Raw genomic sequence first — 24,912 nt, forward strand, 5'->3', positions numbered from 1 at the left:
TCTGCATTCCAAGACCAGACTTGTCTTACCAAGTGTCGGCACCACGTGTCCCCGGGCTCTGTAAACATCCCTGCTCCCATTCGGGAGGAGGGCCTGGGCACTTACACGGGCGGGCGCAGTAATTACCCTTTATCTTATCTGTGCCCACGCTGCTACGAGCTTGTCTAGGGCAAGGCTGTCTGTGTGCCGAGCAAGCCAGGCCGGCCAAGAGCGAACCTTTGTCCCTTCCCCTGTCCCCGACGTTCGTTGTCCCAGACTCACTCTTTAAAATCCTTTGCAAATTGCCCTCGAAGTCCAGGGCCCACTGGTTGAGCGCGCAGGTGGCCACGGTCACCTTCCGGCCCATCGTGGCCACAGTCGCCTGGGCAGAAGCCGGTGTGGTTCTCTGTCCTGCAGAGACAAGCTGCCTGCCCATGCAAAGCCCTTCCCGGGGCTCCCGGGGCTCCCGCCCCACGGGGCGGGCCTGGGTGAGACTCACAGACCAACCCGGGGGTCAGGTCCCGCCCACGGGCCGCCTCGCCCCGCCCCTGGTCCCGCCCCGCCGCGGAGCTCAAGCCGCGCCTGCGCAGCAAGAAAGGCCTGCTAGCTGCGGGGTGAGGCAGTGGGCGGGCCACCCCGGCGGGGTCCAGCCACACCTCCCCCTTGCTAACAGGCTGGTTGGTCGCCGGGTCCTAGAGTGCTAGTGCAGGGTCAGGCCCGCCTCCTGACCCCCACCCCTCTATTTTATTCCACACTTGCCCGCAAATTGCACCTTAAATGTGTTTCTGCAACATGACTTTTTTCCCCTATAATATTGTTACCGGATGGGGGCTGGGCCCAGAGGAGTTGGCCTCAGGCGCACCTGGAGCGCACCGGTTCTCCACTCCCTGGAGGAAAGCTTTCACTACACCAGTCCAGGTGATGTTGAGAGTACTTTTAAGAGAGCTGAAGACAGTGCAATGAAGGAAGGGCTGAGGATCTAAGAAGCAGCAACAGGAGACAGCCTGCGTGGGGTGCTCTGGCTCCCTAGAAACGTGATAGGAGAGGAGTGAGCGCACTGAGAAGTAAACGTCACAGGGACAGAAGTGAGCCAAGGCGGGCTGCTGTCAGCTCCCTGGATGTCAGAGAAAGTGGGGGTGGAGAGGCTTAGAGAAGGGTTCAGGGCGCAAGCCCGAGACAGTCTGCTGCTGCCTGCGGCTCCCTTGGCGGCACACCTCGTGGGGGACCCTCAGAGCTTAGGAAAAGGAGAGTAAAAAGTTCATGGCTGCCGTGGCCGGTTGGCTCAGTGGTAGAGCGTCGGCCTGGCGTGCAGAAGTCCCGTTCGATTCCCGGCCAGGGCACACAGGAGAAGCGCCCATCTGCTTCTCCACCCCTCCCCCTCTCCTTCCTCTCTGTCTCTCTCTTCCCCTCCCACAGCGAGGCTCCATTGGAGTAAAGATGGCCTGGGCGCTGGGGATGGCTCCTTGGCCCCTGCCCCAGGCGCTAGAGTTGCTCTGTTCGCGACAGAGCGACGCCCCGGAGGGGCAGAGCATCGCCCCCTGGTGGGCAGAGCGTCGCCCCCTGGTGGGCGTGCGGGGTGGATCCCAGTCGGGCGCATGCAGGAGTCTGTCTGACTGTCTATCCCCGTTTCCAGCTTCAGGAAAAAAAAAAAAAAAAAAAAAGTTCATGGCTCTGCTTCAGAGAGAAAGAGCCCACGCTGGGTCCTTTGTCTTGAGGTTTTTATCTTTCTTCTGCAGGTGGGAATTCTAAGGGTGGTCTCAGGGGCGGGTCTTTACAGAATGTTCATTAGTTTTCCCAGTGTGTCCTTCAATATATTGATTCATCAAAATGAGCATATCGAAGGGTCAGGGTCACACTCTGGTCAGTTTCATCTTTTAAAAAACGTCATTGAAGAGGGATCAGCATGGAAACTGGTCTGTTCTGGGACGGTTGGTAATGGGTAAACCATTTGCTCCTAAGCGTCCTTGGTTAGGGAAGATAAAACCTTGTGAGTCATTAGCTGGCTGTAAATGGCTCAAATGGTTTGGCCTTGTTTAATGATTGTGTGTCTCAGTTTCCCTTACTCTGCTTGTCAAGGGATTTCCCTGGCTGCTTATTCTCTCGCCTCAGTATCAGATACATTCTTTTCATTCTTTTTCTGCAGGTCTCCATGGTAGGAATAAAGCACAATTTACCTGTTGAGTAATGGACAGGGCATTTAAGTTACTAGCAGCGTTGTGCTAATGCCCAGGTACTTGGCCATAGTTGTTGCTGCTGCTTCAGTTACCATGGGCGTCTTCTCCCTGGGGACCTCCTATAGTATCTCTACCCCTCCTCCCCCGTCGTTGCTGGTGTCCCCAGGGTCTGCCCCCACCTGCAGCTTGCCTGAGCCGTCATATGCTTGTGTTCAGCATATTAAACATCGCCCAACTTCTTCTCCAAAGCGTTGGTACGTATGTGCTACCAGTAGCTTTTCCTTTTCATATTTCACTCTTTAGTCTCCTGAGGCAGGAGGCCGATTTTTTTTCTGTGTGAGTTAGAACCATCTCCCCATCACGGATCGGAAAGCCCATCCTTCCTTCCTGACTGGCAATGCTAACACTGTTGTGCCTATACGTGTTCTCACATGTTACACAGCTTTCACCCCCCACCCCCACCCCCCGCTCCGTTTATAAAGGAATGCTTGCTCGTGACAGACTATTTAGAAACCCCAGAAAAGCCCAAGAACGTTTATCTGATAATTTATTGAATCCTTACATCAACCCTGTGAGGGTAGTTTTCGTTCCCAGAAACCCCTCCGTTCTGCCAGTCAACAGTGGCTGATTCTGGGACTGGGAAGGGGAGGACTCTCCAACATCTGGTTGCAGCAGGAAATATGGAAGTGCTCAGAAAATGAGGGACGCATGTTATTTGGAAAAAAAAAAAAAAAAAAAAAGTCAGTTTGAAGGACCTCCCAGCTGGCAAAATATAGGGCAATGGGAGTACACAGAAGGTAATGATTTTATTATTTTTTTAAATTTATCCATTGATTTCAGAGAGAGAGAAGCATCAACTTGTTGTTCCACTTAGTTGTTCCATTTAGTTGTGCGCTCATCGGTTGCTTCTCATATATGCCCTGACCGGGGATCAAACCTACAACCTCGGCACACTGGGACAGTGATCTATACACAATGCTCAATCCACTGAGCGACCTGGCCTAGATCAAAAGATAGTAACTTTTTAAGAAATTTAATGACAGTACAGGATCATAACTCAATGAGTAAAAAATAAAAACAAAACAACTATTAATTTATACCAACAAAAAGCTAAATAGGGGAGGAAAATTCTTTACAGAAAAATGCCAACAAATAGGTTTTGGAAGAATGAGAAAAGCACCTTTTTGCACCAATAAGTCGGCGATACAGGCAAGAGCCATCACTGAATGCTTGATGACTGGGCAAAAGGTTGTTTGGCACCAGCACATTGACACAATCTCAAAGTGTCACTCCACAGATTACTTACTAATCGCGGGAGGAAAAAACGGAGACATCTGGCAGAAACTGCCTAAACCACGGGATCAAATTTACCATCATCAAAGGGACGAAGTGACATTATGATGCGAGAAGACACGACATCATCTAGGTAGCATGTTACCTTGCTCCTAAATGCTCAACCTACATGCAGGGGTGAGGAAAACAGCCAAACCCAAATCAAGAGATAGCAAAACAAACAACAAAAAAACAAACAAACTATCCTTGGCTCTTCAGAACCATCATGTCATGGAAGACCAAAAAAAGATACAATAAAACAGGTTATGAAGGCTGGGTACCTGCTGCAGATTAAGGAAGGCTTAGGGGCCGTGACAGCTAAGTACACAATGTGGTTTCCTGATTAGATCCTGTGTTTTCTAAAAAGAGCTACAAAGGACCTTGCTGGAACCCTAGGGACACTGAATATGGACAATCTATTAGATAACAGCATTGCAGTGATATTTCCAGAGTGTGGTCATTTTATTTTAGTCATATAGAAGAATGTCCTTGTTTTTAGAAGATGGACACTGATGTATTTAGGAGGGTGGTATCATCCGGAGCTAATTAATGGTTCCGGAGGGTCTAGGGGGCGGATATATACAGACACTCACAGGAGAGAAAGTTGACATCTGCTGAATCTAGGTGTATGGGTGTCACTTTACTATGTGTTTAAATGATTTGTTTGACCTTTTTTTAAAAAAAAAAAATACTGCAGGAAAAAATAAATGTCTCTGTGAGGGACAGAGACGTGCTAAGCAGACCCTTCTGTGGGTCATGTCCCAGATGTAGAGCGTGGTGTCTGCAGACACCTTCCTCTGGCCAACTCTCCAGAGGCTGCCTGGTTCTACAGCTGCCCGGTCCCAAGGTCATGGCCTTGCAAGGGTGGCCCGTGTCCAGTGATCAATGGAAGCAGAAGTATACTGCTCACAAAAATTAGGGAATATTTCAAAATGAATACAAAGCTATAAAATATCCCCTAATTTTTGTGAGCAGTATATATGGTTGGGGTCATTCGTGCCCAGTGGGGCAACTGGGAGGGGCTTTCTTATCACCTAGAGCTTCCCCTTGCCTTCGGCCAAAGCGGAGAGACATGCATTGTGACTCAACTTCTCCCGCTCCCCAATCTCTGCGCACCAGGTGTGACGCCCCTAATAAACATCCGATCCTAAACTCCATGCCCGGGTCACTTCTGGGGAGCCGACCTGTGATGGCCTCCTAGTAGAGAGCCCTGCCTGCCACCCCCTATGTAAAACAGCTCCTCACCCGAGACCCTGCTTTAATCGTCCCCATACCACTCCTCACCCTCTGACACCCGCTATACCAATTCCATTGGTTATTGGTTACTGCTTCCCGCCCCCAAAGCAGGGATTTTTCGTTTTGTGGACTCAGCACCTGAACATCAGACTCTCCTTATTTGCTGTGCTCAGAAAAGGCACGGGGTCAGCAGCTTGCACACGACCACGCAGCGCCCATGCCTCGCTCTTGGGTACCCGGTTCCCCCAATCCGGCTGGGCAGGACATCATCCTAGGGGCGGTCCCTCGGCCGTCAATCTCGCGCCCGGCCGCCGCCGAGTGGCGCGCGCGGTGACCCCGGAATCAGCTCAGGGGGCGGGGCGAGGCGCTGCGGCCAACCACGGGGCGCAGAGACGTCCGGCGCTCAGAGGCCGCCTCCGATTGGCCGTCCATCGCAACACGTTACGTGGGAGGGCGGGGCTAACGCTGGCTTGGATTGCGCGCGTCCCGGCGGGCGCGGGGCAGAGTGCGCGCAGGTGAGCGGGCTGAGCGCGCGGGCAGCGGGGCTGGGTGCTGCGGAAAGCGCTGCGGTGGGAACGCGCGCGCAGGTGAGAGTGGGGGCCTGTGTCCTGGAGCCGCGCGCTGGTGGGGAGGCGTCGCGCGTTCCGGCGAGGAGAGGCGGGGGTATAGAGGGCGCGGGGTGGCCGGGGCGTAGGGGCGCGGAGAGGCCCGCCCGAAGACGGCCCCCTCGGGGACGCGGTGTCCCGCGGGTGTCCGGGAGCTCGAGCGCTGAGTGCTTGGGCGCTGGTGCCCCGCGAGCGTGGGAAGCAGGAGGAAGTGGCGGGGCACCTGGAAGCAGGCGGAGAGGGGGGCGCGGAACCGCTGTCCCGGGAACGGGAACGGTGCTTCGGGCGGGGGTTGCGGCATTGAGGCGGCACAGGGCGCCCCTGCCTGTCACAGACGGCCCCCTGGCCTTCCCTACCCTGGACGTGGGGGCATTTTACTAAAAGGGCTTTTAATGGGTGGACAGGGCTCTGGTGAGGTTTCCCAGGGAAGGGGAGCAGCTGGAAGGGAGGGCAGCTGGAAATGAGGGGCCCCCCGTTTTTTTTTCCTATCCGAAGTAGTGTGTGATCTTCTGTCACTTCCTGGGCGTTCCCGCCGCGTGGGGCGCAGGTGCTTATATTGCTGGACTGTTCGTTCTAGAACAGCTTTCCTAGTGGGCATCGTCCCCATTCTACTGAGGCTCCAGAGAGGGGAAGTGACCTGCAGAGCCACATACTTGGAGGGTGGCAGGGCTGAGGTGCAAACCCACCACCACCACCACCACGGTGACTTGGGTTTAGGGGAACAGGTCCATCTACAGGGCCTGGGAGTGGGGGCAGGACACCATCCCAGACACCCTCACCTTCCAGACGCCCATGCTGATGGTCAGGGTTGACCGGAAAGCAAGGATTCTGTACCGACTGCCTAGTTTCTTTTGCCTAAAAGTTGGCGTTTTCTACTGTGATTTCCTGCCCAGGGCTGAGGATGGAGCTGGGAGACCTGACCTCAGGTGCACCTGACACCCAGTGCCCTGGGCTTAAGGACAGGGTGCCCTCCTGGTGCCCACCTGAGCTCTTCCTGCAGCTCCGTGGATAAAGGACAGGAGCCAGGCCCCACAGCGCGCCACGTTGAGTGCCCAGAGTCAGGACAGCACATCTAGGGGCCGCATGGCGGAGTGTAAAGGACACCCACTCTTCCTGGGCACAATTTGGAAAATCCCTTTTTAACAGAATTCCGAAGAGCGCTGTTCATTCTGTGACATGTGTGGATGGCAGGGCTGAGGGAGCTGAAAAACGTGGGGGTCACAGAGGCCAGGGGTGTGAGGGTGCCCAGGAGGGCGGCCGGGGCAGGTCTAGGAGGATGGCGTCGTCCACCTGTGGGACACTTTTCCACCGGTTTGCAGGCAAAACTCAGAAAACAGCCACGTTCAATTGGACCGCTTCTAACACAATCCTAATTTGTGGCCCAAAACAAAAGTGGCAGGTATATATAGCAGACGTCCATTGGTGGACGCTGTATTCCAAGACGGGACAAGGGGAAGCAGCAGAGTTGCAGAAGAATGTGGGTACAAACCAGCGTTTCGCAAAGAAGGAGGGAGTGTGGGTGGGTGTTGCGTAATAACTCCTGCAACCACCTGGAAGAAGACACGCCAGAGTTCCGAGTTAATGAGTCCTGGGGACGGGTTGGAGGCAGGACAAAGGTGAGGGACTTGTACTTATGTATTTTGAAGGAAGCGGGGGACTTTTAATCGTGCATCGTCGTGAGTGTAGATTTAGCGTGAGTGCTGCCCGGAAGGAGGACGCTGTAGCTGCTGTTCGAGCTGCCCCTGTGGGCATCTCCTCCCTCCCGGGGCACACGCCTGTTTCTGGAGGCCTCCCGGAGCACCCCGCCGTCCGGGACCCCAGCTCGGCCAAGGTGAGCCAGGCCAGGGTTCTCCGGCACCAGGAGCCACAAGGGGCCACACACCTGGGAGCCATCCCTGTATTTGTCACGCGAGGCTTGTGTGCCTCATGGGTGAGGTTGAGGCAGTGGCCACACAGCCTGCAGAGGGCCCGCGGGGCGGGGGTATCAGTCAGCTTCAGGAAGCCGACCCCCAGCATCACCTGAGCAGTCATCCTCGCTGTTCCTTGGGGACAGAGGACCTTTCAGACCCCAGTGAGAGCCGCAGATGTTCTCAGAATTGTGGATCTTTCAACTCTCAAGAGCTGTTAAAAAAAAAAAAAAAAAACTCTTTTCTTGTTAAATTATTTTATTATGCAAGTACATGTCTACCAGAAAAACTAGGGAAAAAAGGGGGGAACCCCACGTGCATTTCCAATCTAAGCTTTTGGTGCTAACCTTTTTAAATAGTCTTATTAACGACAGGTGTCGATCTTGAAACCTGTTCTTGAGCGGTGACACGCCAGAGAAGTGTTTTGCCTGCTGAGTATTCATATTGCTGAGTGTTCGGGCGTATACGGGTGTGTCCTTCTTCATCTGGCCTCTCGGTAGTCACGTCGCTGTTGCCAGTGTCTTGCCAGTTGGTACAGGAGGCTGCAGGGAGGTCCTCACATCTGCGTGTTGACTCAGCCACCTGCACGTGGCTCAGGGAAGAGTCTGACAAGGAGCTGCTTGCCCGCCTGGCCTCTGGGAGAGCCGGTGTCCACCCCTCGCCGAGTCCCAATTTTGTAACTCGCGTTCATCCTAAGTCCCGTCCGGGGCCTGTCTTTTTTCTTCTTTTTCTGTAACAGGCCCCCGCCCCCCCATGTTCTAATACTATTTTCACAGGGGGTGATCCTCTGTGTAGAGCAGAATAGGACCTGGCCGCGCTCGGAACCACGCACGGTTGCCAACACCCTCATTCCGATTGTACCGCACGGCCTCCCAAGTGCGGTGTGGAGCGCGGGGTTCCCGGGGGCCCAGCCCCGTCCCTTCAGGTCTGCCAGCAGAGGACAGCTTGCTCCACCGTCCGCCCGTCTGTGCCTCCACTTGTTTATCTGTGAAACGGGCTTGGTAGTGCCAGCTCTCCAGGGCCCGTGTGAGAACACAGGGAGATCACGGCTGACGGACTTGGCAGGTGCTCGAAAGCTAATCGCTGTGTGTGGCCGGTTGTATCACCCAGTGGTGGCTCCCCAAATAGCTCGTGTCCTTCTGATGACCCTGCCGCTCCTCGAAAGGCCGTGGGAGGGAGGGCCCGTGCCTCCGCAGGCCGGTCAGAGGAGGCCGCGTCTGCCCTGTGTGCTGGACCCTCGCTGTTCCCGACCTCCTCCTCCCACAGCCCTGAGGCCGCCATGCTGTGAGGAAGCTCAGGCTGGCCCCCGGGAGACACCCCCCCCAAGCCATGGCTACCTGGCAGTGTCTCCCCAAAGTCTTGACCCACAGAAACAAGGAGAGGTGATTAAAAAAAAAAAGACTGGTTTAAGCCACTAAGTTGTGGGGTGATTAGTGACACCGCAGGTAACCAAACATGGGGGTGGGCTGCAGGTGCACCCCTCTCTCAGGGGCTGCTGGGTTTGTAGCCCTCTCCGTCAGTGGGAACCTGAGCCCAGCGGAGCCTGCTCGGGGCCTGCATGGTGCCCACGGTGGCCATGGTGAAAGCGCTCTCTCTTAGGGGAACTGGCGCGGATACGGTTACGGCTCTGAGCCCTCGGCACCGGGATCCCGTTTCCTCCAGGACGGGAGGAAACAGGCCTAGCAGGGGTCCATGGCAGCTCAGGGTCACACAACTTGCATTCCTAGTGGGAACATATTGGCAACAGGAACTGGTCCTGCCGAGAACTCACAGCCTTGATGGTGACCGTCGGGCCTCCTGGGCGTTCACCGTGCCAGCCCCCGGGCCTCCCGCGTGGTCCTGGGTCCCTCGTGCGTCCCCATGTTACTAAGCCCTCAAGATGCTGAGGAGAAGCCACAGGGCTTAAGTCATCGGCTTTGTGAGCCCCAGCGTGGTGGTGACTGGGTGCTCGCCCAGGCTGTCCCCTGCAGGCAGAGCTGTGGCTGGACGGTCCTCGTTCTGTGCTCCCAGGACGCACTGCCGCACAAGCCACAAGGAGCTTTGAGGACAGGACGTACCACTGACCTGTCCTGGAGGGGACACAGCGAGGTCATGGGGTGGGGGCTGGGGGGAGAGACACATCTGGGGCTCTGCCTCAATCAGGGTAGAGGTGGGGTGTCTCGGGATTCGCTGGGTCCATCTAGTCGCTAATTTAAAGCGTTAGAACAGTAATCCGGCCACTGGGAGGGAGAAGCCAGCCAAGGGGTCAGTTATCTCAGTGACCCCTCTCTTGATGTGGTGGGTTTGCTGGTAGCTGCGTCTTGCAGTTGGCCCTGCGTTTATTTAAGAGGGGTGTGTCTGCAATGAATGTCTCAGCGGTGGGAAGCTTAACCTCGGCCATTTTACTACACCGTCCCCAACCCCTCAGGGACAGTGTCCCCTGATTAGCTTCTGTCTGTGGAACTCAAATACCCATCCAGGGAGCCGGTGGGACGCCAGACAGCGCCCACCTACTTCCCCGGCTGTCCCCTTCCCCGGGTGTGGGACACGAGACCTCCCTTATTCAGCTTTAACGGTGACCGCAGATCCTCGTGTGCGTCCGCGCCCAGGAAGGTCGCTGGGTTCGGGGAGGGTGCGGGGAGCCAGGCTCCAAGCCCACGTCACTCTCTGTTGCTCCGTGTCATGGCATCTCACAGGATCCTAGAAGGAACATGCCGATGGCAGTGAGCACCCCGGGGTGGGGAGGGGGGAGCTTGATCCGGCCTGCGGCGCAAATGAGGTTCTGGAATTGTTTCCGACGTCCTCAGGCTGCTGGGTGTGATCTACAGGGACAGCGCTGGGGTCTGCTGCTGCTCGCCAGGGCTGCCCCTGCCCGTCTCAGGGCTCACGGCCAAGGTGGCCCTTCCGTGAAGACCTCCGTCCAGTCCCACCCACTGTTCTGAAGTGCTCACTGTTGGCCGGACGCCGCGTGTGCCGGGCAGAGAGGCCCGTGGTCGGATCGCTTTCTCACGGGCGATATTCCTCCGCGGGGCCCCTTCCGGTTCTGAGCGCGGAGCGTGCACCTGTCGCTCACGTGGTTCCGGGGTGGGCCTTGAGTGGATAGACGCCACTGGGGCTCTTCCCGGCCGGGGATCCTGAAATGCCCGCTGCCTGAGGGGCCTCCGCATCTTTGTGTCCCTCCCTGCAGGACTTTGTGCAGCGGGTCGAGCAGGACCAAGCAGGCCTCTGGGATCGCACGGGTCTAGCGATTTGAAAGGGACCTCCCTGTTCCAGAAGGAAGAGCTCCATTCTACGGGAAACTCCGACCAGAGATTGGAGGTAAGCGCTGTGGTTCGTGGGCGCAGGCTGCGACCGTCCGGCTTTGAGAACGTAAGGACTGCAGGTGCCTTCGCTGTCCGTGCGTCTCAGGGTGGAAAATAAAACTCACTCCGAACGCCTCCCCGTTTCCTGTCTGCAGCCGGTCCTCGTCAGGGATGTCACACGTGTCTTTCACAATTCAGTGCTTATGACAAAGAGGTGTGACCCCTGGGTGAGCAAACTCTGTAATAAGCTCAAAATAGGCATCTGATCTCGTAATCTCCAGAGGAGACCCCGGGGAAGTTTTCCGCCATGGCCTTCTAGAATCCAACTCGCTGCCCACGTGATTCATAATCCTACGTTTTTTCTGAATGCTTTTAAGATGAACTTTTTCTAATCTCTGATATTTTGGAACTTCACAGCCGTGAGTTTGTTCTGGAAGTAAGGGTGTCACTGCTTCCCCGACATTGTGACCATTGAGAGCAGCTGTTGACGCTGGGACGGTCCAGCTCCAGCCCCCTTGGTCAGTAGAGGGATGATTGATGCCCCGCCCGTGTGTACCAGACTCTTCTAGGCCCCGGTCGCAGAGGGACGGACGGGACACAGGGAGGGCCGGACGGGACACAGGGAGGGATGGACGGGACACAGGGAGGGCCGGACGGGACATAGGGAGGGACGGACGGGACACAGGTCTCCTGCCCTTGGGGGGCGCCCATTCTGATGGCCGAGAGCTGATAAACGTGTGCTCCAGTAGACAGACTTCTCCGTGGTGAGGGGAGTTCCTGAGACGGTGGCACAGCGGGCAGTGACTTGCAGGGTGCCCGGGCCGGCCAGCTTGAACACTGACTGGCGCAGGATGAATGGGTGGGCAGGAGAAAGGGAGGGATGGCCTGTGTTGTGTTAGAACGTGTAGACACGTTATAGACGAGTCTGACAGCTCCCCTTGGAGAAGGCAGGAAAACGGGGCGTGGGGACCTTCGTAAACAGGAAAAGCGAGGCAGCCAGTAAACTAGAAAAATAAAAAAGCCATACCGAGGAGGGGACTTTTTACACGAGACCTGCAGAGTGTGTTTTGGGCAGAGAATGATGAAGCATATTCAAGGGTTGGTGGAGGCCGCATGTGCCCGCAGCACAGGGGACAGGCGCTGACGGTGAGAGGGCCCTGGCTCAGCTCGTGTGGCTGGAAGGGCGTTCTGCTGCCTTTCAGAGCGTGAACTGAGACAACCCAAAGTAGAGGGGTCGCTGCAGGTCCCAGGACAGGCTGAGCTGCTGTCCAGGACAAGTTCGAGAGGAGGGGGCCAGCCCAGCCGAGGGGGCCAGGGCCCCGAGTCCTGGCGGATGCGGCACAGCGGGGAGATGGTGTCTCCTTCACGGGACAGACTGAGCAGAGTGTGTCTCCCTCCCTCAGGGCCCATGGCTGCAAAATCCCATCCCAGCGCTCCTGCAGCCTGGAGTCCGGGCGGCGTGGTCCCCGGCGAGGCTGCAGCTCGGGGACAGTGGGGCCGTGCCTGGTAAGGACCTCCGCCACCGTCCCAGTGGGACATCGAAGTGGGTCTCCCTGAAGGGACGCCCGCTTGGGGGGTTTTACGGACCCGTTACAAAATTGTTAATTGTCCGGACTACGGAATGGTAAGCAGCTTCCCATTTTACAAAGTAAAGAGTATAAAAGGAGAAACTGGCCCCTGGTTCAGAGACCAGCTGGCGTCCTAGCTCTGGCAGTGCTGTCGCGGTCGTCCTGGGCGAGGGGGCGGGACATGGAGGCGCGTCCCCCCCACCCCAAGGCCTGCAGCCGCCCTGCTGCGTTCAGACCCCGGGCCCCGGGCTCTCTGTGGGTGCCCCGGTGGACGGGGGGGAGCTCGCACGTCCAGCAGCTTCTCCAGGCAGCGGGGAGGCCTCGGCACTGGGAGTGGCAGCCTGCTCAGGGTGGGGGGTGCTGGCTGGCGTGACCACGGGGCCCGCGCGTGCACGCACGCAGAGCTATGTGTTGGGAGGCCAGGGGGCCGGGCGTGACAGTCTCCGCCTCTCGCAGGGAGGTGGACTGGTTCTCCTTGGCCAGCGTCCTGTTCCTGCTGCTGTTTGCACCCTTTATTGTGTACTTCTTCATCATGGCGTGTGACCAGTACAGCTGCTCGCTGACGGCCCCTGTGCTGGACTTCATCACCGGGCACGTGCAGCTCTCCGACATCTGGGCCAAGACGCCGTCCGTGACGATGGAAGCCGCCCAGATCTACGCCCTGTGGGTCATGTTCCAGGTGAGGCCTTCCCCCCGTGTGGCCAGAGCACACTGGATGCTGGGTGGTCCTTCTGCCACGATGATTGAGGTCATTTACCCCGGCTCACATTGGCATTCTCCTGCCCAGGACCCAGCAGGACATCACCCAGAGCCAGGTGTGCTTGGCCTCCTCGTCAGACAGGGTGGGGAGCAGCTGGTGGCATACAGTGTCCGATGTCCCTGTAGTGCGAGCCTCCCGCAGCTCAGGGGCCAGCTGTGCAGTGAGGAGCCCAGCACTGTGGGAGTGTGGGAGCCCACAGCCGGCTCTGGGAAGCCCCATACACAGCAGAGGTTTTAGCCTCCCACAGCCCGTCTTAGGGAGCATCCACCCCCAGAGGGACACTGGGTTGTAAAGCCAAGGCCTGCATTCCCGCCGGGGGTCAGTCCTGGCTAAGGACGTCCTCAGCAATGTGGGGACCGCCCTAGCCTCCCAGACTGGAAGGTGTCCACCAGGAAGGGGCTGCACAGTGAACCTGTGAACAGGTGGACGTCGTCTCCTGTCTGAACACCGGCGTTCCCAGGGGACAGCTGGGAGAAGGCCCCGCTCGAGCCTCCTGCCCGGGAGGTCGGCCTCGACCATCACTGGCCGTGTCTCCCCAGGGCCCGAGGTTTGGGTTTCACATCCCCTCTCCTGTGGGTCCTTGGGGTACAAAGTGATTGGGGTCAGCCGGGTCAGAGAAGCCGCAGAGTGGAAAGAACCCAAGGGACGGTTGCGGGATAAGCGTTTAGACCAGCGTGGTCTGTCCGTGTGGAAGCGTGTCCCTTAGCCACGTTGACGTGCAAATCTGTCCGGACGGGCAAATCTCGGAGGCAGAAGGCAGAGTGGGGTCCTCGGGGGCTGGGGGGAGTGTGGCGGGGACGCGGGTCCCGTGGGGGTGATGGCAGTGCGGAGACAGAGGCAGAGTGGGGTCCTCGGGGGCTGGGGGGAGTGCGGCGGGGACGCGGGTCCCGTGGGGGTGATGGCAGTGCGGACACAGAAGGCAGAGTCGGGGTCCTCGGGAGCTGGGGGGAGTGCGGCGGGGACGCGGGTCCCGTGGGGGTGATGGCAGTGCGGACACAGAAGGCAGAGTCGGGGTCCTCGGGAGCTGGGGGGAGTGCGGCGGGGACGCGGGTCCCGTGGGGGTGATGGCAGCGCTCGGAGTCCCGTGGTGCCGATGGCTGTGCAGCCTTGCGAGTGTGCTGGGCACGCTGAAGTGTTGACCGTGTCACCGTCTGTAAATTGAATCTCAGTTTTTTAAATGGCCCCAGAGCAGGAGTGGGAGGAGCTCGGGCCGGTGCTGCTGAGGGGACGGGGTGAGGCCCACGGGAGGGCGCGGCGGTGCTGAGATGGTCACAGTTTCCTGGTCAGGAGTCCCTCAGTGCGCAGGCGGGGCCCCCAGAGCTACAGGCCCTTCTGGAAGAAATGACAGGCCCGAGCCGGGATGTTCCACACCTGTGCGTCACCCCCACGTCTGTCCCCAGTCGATAAAAGCATGGCTGTCGACACAGCCAGCCCTGCAGGCCCCGTGTAATTCTAGCTGAACGTCTCTGTTCCAGGTGCTGTTGTACATGGCGCTCCCCGACTTCTGCCATAAGTTCCTGCCTGGCTACGTGGGAGGCGTTCAGGAGGGTGCCGTGACTCCTGCAGGTGACCTACTGGCTCGGCCTGTGGCCGTGTCCCCGGCCCTTTGTCCCTTCATCTCGTGGGGACTCCCTCCCCTGAGCCGGTCCTGTCCCTGTCCCGACATCGTCTCTCTGACGAAATGAACGTGCTCGGGAGTTTTCCCGGCGCCTGGCCTCACGACGGGCTCCCGGGGCTGTCCCGGACGTGAGGTTGAAGGTCACGCTCTTCAGCAGAGGAGTGGGAATGTCCCCTGGCCCCGGGGCGGCTGTCCTGGACGTGAGGTCGAAGGTCACGCTCTTCAGCAGAGGAGTGGGAATGTCCCCTGGCCCCGGGGCGGCTGTCCTGGACGTGAGGTTGAAGGTCACGCTCTTCAGCAGAGGAGTGGGAATGTCCCCTGGCCCCGGGGCGGCTGTCCTGGACGTGAGGTCGAAGGTCACGCTCTTCAGCAGAGGAGTGGGAATGGCCCCTGGCCCCGTGGCCAGTTGCCCTAGCTGGGCTAGTGGAGCCATCCTCACTGGGAACGCCACACTCCCAGCTGGTTGACGGACCCTTCCCCCTGGGAACACCGCACGCCCGGCAGTGGTGTCTGAGGTGGGGGTGGGTGGGGGTTTGTTCAGAGGCTGCCTGTTCATTCGTCCCCCATGGTCCCTGGGAACCCAGGAGCCCAGCAGGTAGACCCTGCCGGGTCCCTGCCTGCAGAGAGCTCCAGGTCCAGAGCGGAGGAGCGTTGCTTCCCGAGTCCCACAGGGCGTCCTCAACAACGCGTGTCCAGCTCAGCCCCACACTGACATCATGCAGGCCGGTCACTCTGGGGGGACCCGGTCCGCCCACCTGATGCACAGCAGGGCCAAAGGCTCAATACTGAGTTGTGCAAAGGAGAAATTAGGGCAGTTTACTGGCAGGGCACCTGGCCAGGGAACAGGAAGCTTTGGCTTAAAACCCAACCTCTCAGGTGGCTTTTTCCGCTGAGGTTTTTAAAGGCAAAGATTGAGGGTTAGGTGTTCGGGGTCACGGGGAAGCTGATCGGCCAGTTTTTGTGTAAATTTTGGCAGTTTTCCTTAGTCTGACATCATCTGGCCGGGCTGGGGAACCATGATTCTGCAAAACATCTTGGGATTGCAACAGTGATGTTATTTTTAAAACAAAAGGCAGAAACTAAACCCCTCACAATCTTTGTTATTGTTTAAGCTATCCTGACTTTGTGCTTAACTGCCTACCTTTTTCTATTGTGTCAAACAAAGTGCTTTTTTTTTTTTTAAGTGAGAGGAGGGGAGGCAGACAGACTCCCGCATGCACCTGACCGGGATCCACCCGGCATGCCCACCAGGGGGCGATGCTCTGCCCATCTGGGGCGTCGCTCTGTTGCAACCAGAGCCACTCTAGCGCCTGAGGCAGAGGCCATGGAGCCATCCTCAGTGCCCGGGCCAACTTTGCTCCAATGGAGCCTTGGCTGCAGAAGGGGAAGAGAGAGACAGAGAGAAAGGAGAGGGGGAAGGGTGGACGATTCTCCTGTGTGCCCTGGCCAGGAATCAAACCCAAGACATCCATATGCTAGGCCGATGCTCTACCACTGAGCCAACCAGCCAGAGTCCAAAGTGCACTTTTAAAAAAAATTTTAACTTACTGATTTTAGAGAGAAAACATGGATTCGTTGTTTCGCTTATTCATGCATTCATTGACTGATTCATTTTTTTAAAAATTTTTTAACTTTCCCATTGATTTTTTTTTAATTTTTATTTTATTTTTTTATTTTATTTATTCATTTTTTAGAGAGGAGAGAGAGAGAGAGAGACAGAGAGGGAGAGAGAGGAGAGAGAGAAGGGGGGAGGAGCTGGAAGCATCAACTCCCATATGTGCCTTGACCAGGCAAACCCAGGGTTTTGAACGGGCGACCTCAGCATTTCCAGGTCGACGCTTTATCCACTGCGCCACCACAGGTCAGGCACTTTCCCATTGATTTTAGAGAGAGAGACCGAAGCATCAACTCACTGTTGCACTTAGTTGTTACATTTAGTTATGCGCTCATTGGCTGCTTCCCTCATGGTCCCTGAGCAGGGATTGAACCCGCAGCCTTGGTGTATAGGGATGATACTCTAGCCGACTGGGATGACCAGGGGCTACCGGCCGGGGCTGAGCAGAGTGGTTGTAAACATGGCTCCCAGGACTTGCTTGATCAGCAGGGCCCCAGGACGTGACTGGCATGTTTTCTTCATCTTGGACTATAAGCTACGTGACAACCAAAGCAATTGAACGTTTAGTTAAAGCCTGTGCCTGTATCTCTAGACTTGGTGACCGGCTACCCAGACGTGATTACTGTTAGCTCTCGGTTTAGTGGCCATTAGGGAGAATCAGAGTCGGAGGACTCGTTTGGGCCGCTCCCTCTCCCCAGACTCGCAGGCAGGAGCGGTGGATCCCTGGACTGGCAGCGTGAGGGGCACCCTGGCGTGTAGACCTGGGCCCAGAATGGCCCCAGAAGCTGGTCGGCTTTCTGGGCTGGATGCCCCGAGCCAGCTGCTGCCGTGACTTCCCCGTCTTCTCTCTGCAGGGATCGTCAACCAGTACGAGATCAACGGCCTGCAGGCCTGGCTCATCACGCACCTGCTCTGGTTCGCCAACGCCCACTTCCTGTCCTGGTTCTCCCCCACCATCATCTTTGACAACTGGATACCGCTGCTGTGGTGCGCCAACATCCTGGGCTACGCCGTGTCCACCTTTGCCATGATCAAGGGCTACCTGTTCCCCACCAACGCCAGAGACTGGTAGGCCCTGCGTCGTCGTCATGCCACGGGGAAGCTCATGCTGCCACCCCTTGCCTTGTCTGTTCCCCAGGGCGGGAGCTGCAGGAGGCCTGTGGACCGAGAGTGCTTGAAGGGGGTGGAGCTTCATGGAACTGGTTTAGTCTGGGAGCATCCTTTCTCGATGTCTGGGTGGCTTCTCCTGCCTTAGGAAGGAGGCAGTGAAGGTGGCCAAGTTGGCCTTTGGTGGCTGAGTCATGGGAGAGGCCTCTTCTGTCCACGGAGCAAAGATGGCTCACTGCTTCTTCCTCAGTGTGGCCTGAAACACTCTTAGTGAGACTTGTTATTTCAGTGGCTTCAAACAGCAGCTTCCCAGGGGAGACCTGGGGGGCACCCATTCTCAGAGAAGCCTTGGGTTAGATAGCTGTTATCTATCTATCCATTCATTTATGCACCCGTCCATCCACGTCCATCCATGTCCATCTATCCGTCCAGCCAACCAACCAACCAACCATCCATACGACCATCTAACCACCCATCTCTCCATCTAACCTATTCATCTGTCCACCTCCCAGTTTTCATTCTTCCCTCCTTCCTTTTCTCCATTCATTCATGAATAGATCTTTGTTGGGCTTCTCCTGCAGACGGGTATAGGCAGTGGGGCCTTAGGCGTGAATAAGATTCTTGTTCTTTGCCCTGGCTGGTGGCTGAGTGGATAGAGTGTCAGCCTGGTATATGGAAGTCCCGAGTTCGATTCCCAGTCAGGACAGACAGGAGAAACGACCATCTGCTTCTCTCCTCATCCCTCTTGCCCTTCTCTCCCTCTTTTCCTCCCACAGCCAGTGGTTCAGTTGGTTCCAGCATGGCCCTGGGCACTGAGGTTAGCTCAGTTGGTCCAAGTGTGTCAGCCTCAGGCCCTCAAAATAGCTCAATACTCAAGCATCGGCCCCAGACAAGGTTGCGGGGCAGATCCTGGTCAGGGCACATGCAGGCATCTACCCCTACTCTCACTGAAAAAGAAAAAGAAAGAACATGTCCCTATGTTCTTGGGGTGCTTACATTTTAGTCTGGGGACCCAAATAAAACCAAAGTGTGTCTCCTTTAACCCGAGGCCTAGGCTCTTGGGAACTGTGTGGCTGGCTGGTGGTGCTTTGTACCTCGTGTGGTTGTCCGGCGATGAGTCCGGTCTGTGGCTCATGGGAGGCGTTTTTGCCACTTGATGATCACATCACCTGATGTAGATTTTGTACATTTTGTTTTTTTCTCTGTGTCTTGAGGGAAATGGACGTGATACTGTTTTTCTGATTAACAGAAATCCTTATGTGTACACAGCAAGGTGTGTATCACAAGGGTGTCCGCCTGGGTGAGCTTGGCTGATTCTCTGGCCACCCCTGGGAAGGGCTGTGGGGGTAACCAGAGCAACCACGGTTAAGACACTAGTCCAGCAAGAGCAGATCGGGCTTGGCACCCGGCACCTGGCTCTGAGCCTGGCGCTCCTTGGACTCCTTATCGTGGCATAACGGGTAACGTCACCTGCCCACGGGAGGCCGGAAAGCCCTGGGAGTCCCCTTCAAACCACACACGTGGCCACAGAGGAAGACTTGAGCCCATTGGAGCCGGTTCCGCCCTCACCCATGCTGTGCCTCAGGGGAACCTGGAGGAGGCCGCAGCCCCAGGGAGTCCCAGACCTGGGCATCACGACCCTGCCTTCCCCGGGCTGGAGCGAGCAGTTCTGGGGCTGCTCTCCGGGGCTGTCTGCTGGGCGGGGCTGCGGGGAAGGGGAGGGGACTCCGCCCCTCGCCCTGGTCCCCTGGTGCCTTCCGCACCAAGGTCAGGCTGGGCACCTCAGTCCAGGCACCCAGAACAGGCCACGCGGTGTGCGGCGCACTGCTTGACTAATTCTGTTCTTTTCTTTATGGGTTCTGTTTGTTTGTTTTTAGCAAATTCACGGGCAATTTCTTTTACAACTACATGATGGGCATTGAGTTTAATCCTCGAATCGGGAAGTGGTTTGACTTCAAGCTGTTCTTCAACGGACGTCCTGGGATCGTGGCCTGGACGCTCATCAACCTGTCCTTTGCTGCCAAACAGCAGGAGCTCTACGGCCACGTGACCAACTCCATGGTGCTGGTCAACGTGCTGCAGGTGGCCGCTGCGGGGGCGGGGGGGGGGGGGGGGGGCGTGGCGCAGGGGCGAGGCCAGCCAGGGCTGGGCGCTGGGAAGTCCGGTGGTCTTTGAAAGAGCTGAGTGCACTGCTTCTAGCAGGGGGTCCGGCCCTTCCGATGCCTCTGGGGGTGGGCCGATGAGCACACGGGGAGAATTCTGCCGTTGTGTGCCAGGTGCCACACAAGACCTGGGGGCTTTCCCAGGGGACGCCTGTCCCTGGCTCAAGCATGTCCCTGACACCGCAGGCCTGACGTCGCTGGACCCGTGACTGGTCCTGGCCGCACCTCACAGTGCGTGGCCTCCAGGCAGTTTTCCCGCACGGTGTCCCCATGTGGTCCCATAGGTCTCAGGCGACCCCCTCGACGTGGGGAATGGGGAGCATGGTCTGAAAATAGACATTGGCGTTCTCAGCCCCATGGGACACAGCGGTCACCCAGGCGTGCTGGCCACATGACGTATGTCATGGTGCTGCAGGGACAGCCGGCAGGGCAGAGGCTGGGACACTCAGCCTGTGGGGCGTGCACTGTGACCATTCTGTGCCCCCTGCTCCAGGGGACGTCCCACGCCTTCCACCCTGAGCCATCTCGCTCTGCTCCAAACCCCGCAGGCCTGGGTGTCACTTCCGAGGACATTGTGGGGTGCCCCTCTTGCCGGCGTCACTTGTGGGCCGCCCCTTGTCCTCTCAGACCACAGTCTCAGAGGACAAGGATTCCCCGCCCACCCCTCAGCCATCATGTCCCAGGCAGGGTGGGAAGTGCAGGAACAGCCCCGGACCACCCCCAGCCCCCTCCAGGGGCCCCCACCGTCCATGCCTGTGGCTGACACACAGTGGCCCTTGTCTGCAGGCCATCTACGTGCTGGACTTCTTCTGGAACGAAACCTGGTACCTGAAGACCATCGACATCTGTCACGACCACTTCGGGTGGTACCTGGGCTGGGGGGACTGCGTCTGGCTGCCGTACCTCTACACACTGCAGGTGAGGGCGGGGCGCCATACCTCTACACGCTGCAGGTGAGGGCGGGGCGCCATACCTCTACACGCTGCAGGTGAGGGCGGGGCACCGTACCCCTACACGCTGCAGGTGAGGGCGGGGCGCCATACCTCTACACGCTGCAGGTGAGGGCGGGGCGCCATACCTCTACACGCTGCAGGTGAGGGCGGGGCGCCATACCTCTACACGCTGCAGGTGAGGGCGGGGCGCCGTACGTCTACACGCTGCAGGTGAGGGCGGGGCGCCGTACGTCTACACGCTGCAGGTGAGGGCGGGGCGCCGTACGTCTACACGCTGCAGGTGAGGGCGGGGCGCCATACCTCTACACGCTGCAGGTGAGGGCAGGGCTGCCGTGTAGACACACGCTGCAGGTGAGGGCGGGGCGCCATACCCCTACACGCTGCAGGTGAGGGCAGGGCGCCGTACCCCTACACGCTGCAGGTGAGGGCGGGGCGCCGTACCCCTACACGCTGCAGGTGAGGGCGGGGCGCCGTACCCCTACACGCTGCAGGTGAGGGCGGGGCGCCGTACCCCTACACGCTGCAGGTGAGGGCGGGGCGCCGTACCCCACACGCTGCAGGTGAGAGCCAGGCGTTGGGCTCCCTACCGCAAACAGCGCTGGCCCCTGACAGATGCTGGCAGCCGCGTGGGTCCCGGGTTCGGGCGCTGGAGAAGAGACTGCCCGCCATTCCGAGGAGAGGAAGGGTTAGTGCAGGAGTCAGCTTGGGCCGCCGTAGCCACGTCCCCAGACACTTCCTGTCCCCGTCCTGGAGGTGGAGGTCCGAGGTCCAGTGTCCCAGGGCCGGGTCCTCCTGAGGCCTCTCTCCTTGGCGTGTAGCGTCCCCACATGGTCGGCCCTCTGTGTGAGTCTGTGTCCGATTTCCTCCTCTCATAAGGACCAGTCACATTGGGTTGGGACGCACCTCAGTGACCTCATTTTACCTGAACCGCCTGTTTGAAGGCTCCATCTCCTAATACGGCCACATCTGGGGGTGCTGGGGGTTAGGACTCCAGCATAGCGACCTTAAAGAAGACGGCATTCAGTAGATTTTGGGTAAAAAGGAATAATTTGGGAGAGTTGGGTCGATGGAAGAGGTTTTCTATTCTTTCTTGCTCAGCTCTTACTGCCTGAAGGTCAAGAGGGCACCTGTCTTCCCTTTATTTGCTCCATCCACCCTTCCTGGGGTCTGTGGGGCAGCGGGCACGTGACCCCTGGAGCTCACGCCGGTGGGAAGGGCAGCCCAGTGCGGGGGGTGGGTGCTGGCCCCAGGAGAGGGAGCCCCACCAGCATGGGGGTCGACAGAAGCATCCGGGGGACAGAATGAGGAGGCTAGGCTAAGAACATTCCAGAAAGGTGGAGACGCTGGTGCAGAGTGTTAGCGATGTGAGCACCTCGCAGGGAGGGGGGCGCGTGGGGAGCAGGGGAGGACATTGAAGGCCCCCAGCTGTCCCGTCGAGCGGAGCTCAGAGCTCAGCACCAGTTGAGGTGTGTGGGGACGGGGGCAGAGGCGGAGATGCAGGGGACACAGACGGAGGGGGGCGTGTCGTGAGAGGAGACGGGCAGGTATGGAGGGGGGTCGCCCGTGCCGTGGGAGAGAGACAGGCTGACGCAGACCTGGCCTTCAGCAGCCGTCAGGGCTGTTCGTGAGGCGTGGGAACGCTGGCCCAGGGAGCCAGAGGTCACCTGGGATGGCACCTCCGTAGGGCCACCAGCCAGGGAGGGGCTTGAGCATGTGCCCGGACACCTCAGGAGAATGAGGGTGGGTGCCGCCTCGGTGAGGCGTTCAGATGGGGAAGCGGTAGAGGTGTGGGGGTTCGTGGGAGAGCCAGGCCGCGTCCTTCCTGCCCACTGCTTCTGCGCTGAGCCCCACAGAGCGGCCCTGGGGCTAGTGGGGCAGTTGGGGGACAGGAGTGGCCGCGTCATCAGCCCCCACTCCCTCCTGACTTTCATCAGTGTAGCGAGCTGGCTCCCGTGGAAGGTGGCAGCGCTGCTGGCCTGGCCACATGCCGCAACCTGCTGGTGTCGGCGGTGAGGGAGGCCCTGGCCGGGGGGCAGAGTGGCCCTAATGTGCCCATTCAGTTAACACGAGCTGGGCGTCCTGCCTGCACGGGGTGTGCAGGTACGGAGAGCCGAGTGGAAAGGCTTCAGAGGCCCTGCGGGACACAGACGTTCAGTGGTCACAGCCCGACCTGCAGGCCGTGGCTCAGCGCCCCGAGGCCAGGGCTCTGGGAAAGCAGAACGGGGAGGAGAGTGAGCGGTCATGGGTGAAGGGGGCGGGATCCAGACGTCCCTGGGCTACGGTCTCGGTTCCAGTCCTCTGAATGGGTCCTCTGAGTGGGTCCTGTGCACCCATTTCTCTGCCAGGCTGCCTGCAGGCTCACTGCTTCCCTGATTCTGTGACCTGTTTTCCAGGCGTGCAAAGCAGTCCCAATGTGTGAGGGTTTGTGTGTGTTCACATGTGTGGTCCTGGCAATCCAGAATCTTCGAGGAGCGAGCAGGCGGGGTCCAGGGAAGAGCTGACACTGCAGCTGGGTGTGAAGGCCAAGGCGTCTGCTGGTGGACTCAGTCTTGCTCCCGGGAGGTTGGGCTTTTTTCTCTTAAGGCCTCAACTGATTGGATGAGGCCCACCCACACCACGGAGGGTGATCTGCTTCTGTCCCGGTCTCCTGATTAGAAACGTCAATTACACTGACGGATACCTTCCTAATGAGACCGGTGTGTGAACAAATATCTAGGCACCGGGGCCTAGCCAAGGAGACGTAAAATTAACCATCACAGTATTACGCTCAAGAAGTTTTACGTGTCTATTATAAATGATGTGTGTGTGTATGTAACTAATATGTGTGTGTACATGATGGATTCATAGGAAGGGAGGTGGGTGGATACACAGATTTCTGTGTTGACTCGTTTGACCCCAACAACAGCCCTCTGAGGCGGGTGCTTCTGTTTGCAGAAGAGGAGCCTGGGCGTGACATGGGTAGGCGGGGCAGGGCCCGAACCCCGGCCGCGGCCACGCTGACCCCGGCCCTGTCGCCCTGCAGGGCCTGTACCTGGTCTACCACCCCGTGCATCTGTCCACTGCCCACGCCGTGGGCGTCCTGCTGCTGGGCCTGCTGGGCTACTACATCTTCCGGGTGGCCAACCATCAGAAGGACCTGTTCCGCCGCACGGACGGGCGCTGCCTGATCTGGGGCCGCAAGCCCAAGGCCATCGAGTGCTCCTACACGTCGGCCGACGGGCAGAGGCACTTCAGCAAGCTGCTGGTGTCGGGCTTCTGGGGCGTGGCCCGCCACCTCAACTACACGGGCGACCTGCTGGGCAGCCTGGCCTACTGCCTGGCCTGCGGCGGCGGCCACCTGCTGCCGTACTTCTACATCGTCTACATGACCATCCTGCTGACCCACCGCTGCCTGCGGGACGAGCACCGCTGCGCCAGCAAGTACGGCAGCGACTGGGCGCGCTACACCGCCGCGGTGCCCTACCGCCTGCTGCCCGGCATCTTCTAGAGGCCGTCCTCCCCCCACACACGTGCTCCAGGGGCCGAGGGAGCATCCGGAGCCGGCCTGCGGGGGCGGTCTGCGGGGGCGGGCGTCTCGTAACCGTCATCGAGCGTCCCTTCCCCCATCCCCAGGGGACTGGATGAATGGCAGCTGTCTTCTCACCAGCAGAACTGACTGCTCAGTGTTCCGAGGACGGGAGGGGGACCCGGTCACCTCCGCCAGCCCACGGTGACAGTGTTTCTCTCTGTGCTGTGTCACCGCGTGGGGCGTCTTCCAGCTCCTGGGTCAGGGTGGCACTTACCCTTGCCGGTGGTGGAAGTGGGTGTAGGCAGTGCGCCCACGACCAGTCTCCCGGCTGCCAGCTGCGGGCCGCCCTCCCCGCCTGCTCTGGACCAGGGCTGCTCATCAGCACCTGTGGGACAGCATGTGCGACATTGACCTTGTCAGCAGCGGGGGCCGAGGGTCGCTGCACGAGGAAGGGGCTTCTCTCTCTGCGTCCAGAGTTGCCCTTCTGTTTCCTGGGGCTCGCGGCTGCCAGGAGCGGGTGACCACGGCCATGGGTGCCGTGCCCAGACCTGATGCCAGGTTCCAGTCCGGTCCAAGGCTCCCGGTGCCCGACTCCTTCTGGCATCTGCCCACCCACCAGCCTGTGCTTTCGAAGGGCGTCTCCCGCTCACCCGTGACGGTGCACACACTGGCCCAGGCAACCCTGTGAACTCGTCTGCTGTGCGGGGCCTCCCCCGTGCCTGCCGTTGCAAGGTCTGAACCCCGGCCTCGGGAAGGGTTCCCCTTTCCAGTGCATCCTTACCTCAGGCAAGCTCCCTCAACCCCAGGGTGCTCTTAAAACTGTGTCACTGCCCTGGCAGACAACACTTCTATTTCTTTCTATTAAACTTCCCAGTTCAAACTTGCGTGTGGTTTCTGTCTGTGCTCGGGCCCCGTTTGTGGTCTGCAGAGGGGGCACCAAGGTGCCGCTGGTTCAGGGGCTTGGGCGCTGACTCAAAGTGTTGGTATCCACCAGAGGGGTCACGTGGGGTGTTGCGACACTGCCCCGGTGGTGGCCTTCCGTCGGGGCTATTCTGTGCCGGGCTTGGGGGTCTGTTCCATCGGCCACAGGAAGAAACCCCAGCTTGG

General features: G+C 58.7%; 2 protein-coding genes across 4 annotated transcripts in view; one reads left to right on the forward strand and one right to left on the reverse strand.

The window, feature by feature from the left end:
* The window catches only part of NADSYN1 (NAD synthetase 1), a 34,219-nt gene extending 33,752 nt beyond the window's left edge, over positions 1-467 (reverse strand). For both annotated transcript variants that reach the window (XM_066380982.1, XM_066380895.1), the window contains exon 1: positions 262-467. In XM_066380982.1, coding sequence (XP_066237079.1) covers positions 262-415 — 154 coding nt within the window. In that variant the 5' untranslated portion in view covers positions 416-467. The remainder of the gene's footprint in view (positions 1-261) is intronic.
* A 4,708-nt stretch (positions 468-5,175) lies between these two features.
* Positions 5,176-24,689, forward strand: DHCR7 (7-dehydrocholesterol reductase). Of its 2 annotated transcripts, none has more exons than XM_066381123.1 (9): positions 5,176-5,308; positions 10,400-10,530; positions 11,918-12,020; positions 12,539-12,761; positions 14,318-14,408; positions 16,930-17,143; positions 19,060-19,264; positions 20,131-20,262; positions 23,320-24,689. In XM_066381123.1, the coding sequence occupies exons 3-9, from the start codon at positions 11,923-11,925 to the stop codon at positions 23,782-23,784; spliced, it is 1,428 nt and encodes a 475-aa protein (XP_066237220.1). In that variant the 5' UTR covers positions 5,176-5,308; positions 10,400-10,530; positions 11,918-11,922; the 3' UTR covers positions 23,785-24,689. The 2 variants fall into 2 exon arrangements, with proteins under 2 accessions (XP_066237220.1, XP_066237315.1); XM_066381218.1 differs by having other exon boundaries at positions 5,189-5,236.
* Positions 24,690-24,912: the final 223 nt, after the last annotated feature.

Source organism: Saccopteryx leptura, chromosome 1 (assembly GCF_036850995.1).
Source record: "Saccopteryx leptura isolate mSacLep1 chromosome 1, mSacLep1_pri_phased_curated, whole genome shotgun sequence".
In the NCBI taxonomy this organism is placed as follows: Eukaryota; Metazoa; Chordata; class Mammalia; order Chiroptera; family Emballonuridae; genus Saccopteryx; species Saccopteryx leptura.

Excerpts from the sequence above, each read along its gene's own strand:
- DHCR7 (XM_066381123.1), top strand. The coding sequence starts at position 11,923 with ATGGCTGCAAAATCCCATCCCAGCGCTCCTGCAGCCTGGAGTCCGGGC. Across the intron at positions 12,021-12,538 it reads GGACAGTGGGGCCGTGCCTG|GGAGGTGGACTGGTTCTCCT; the intron begins GTAAGGACCTCC and ends CGCCTCTCGCAG. Across the intron at positions 12,762-14,317 it reads CCCTGTGGGTCATGTTCCAG|GTGCTGTTGTACATGGCGCT; the intron begins GTGAGGCCTTCC and ends TCTCTGTTCCAG.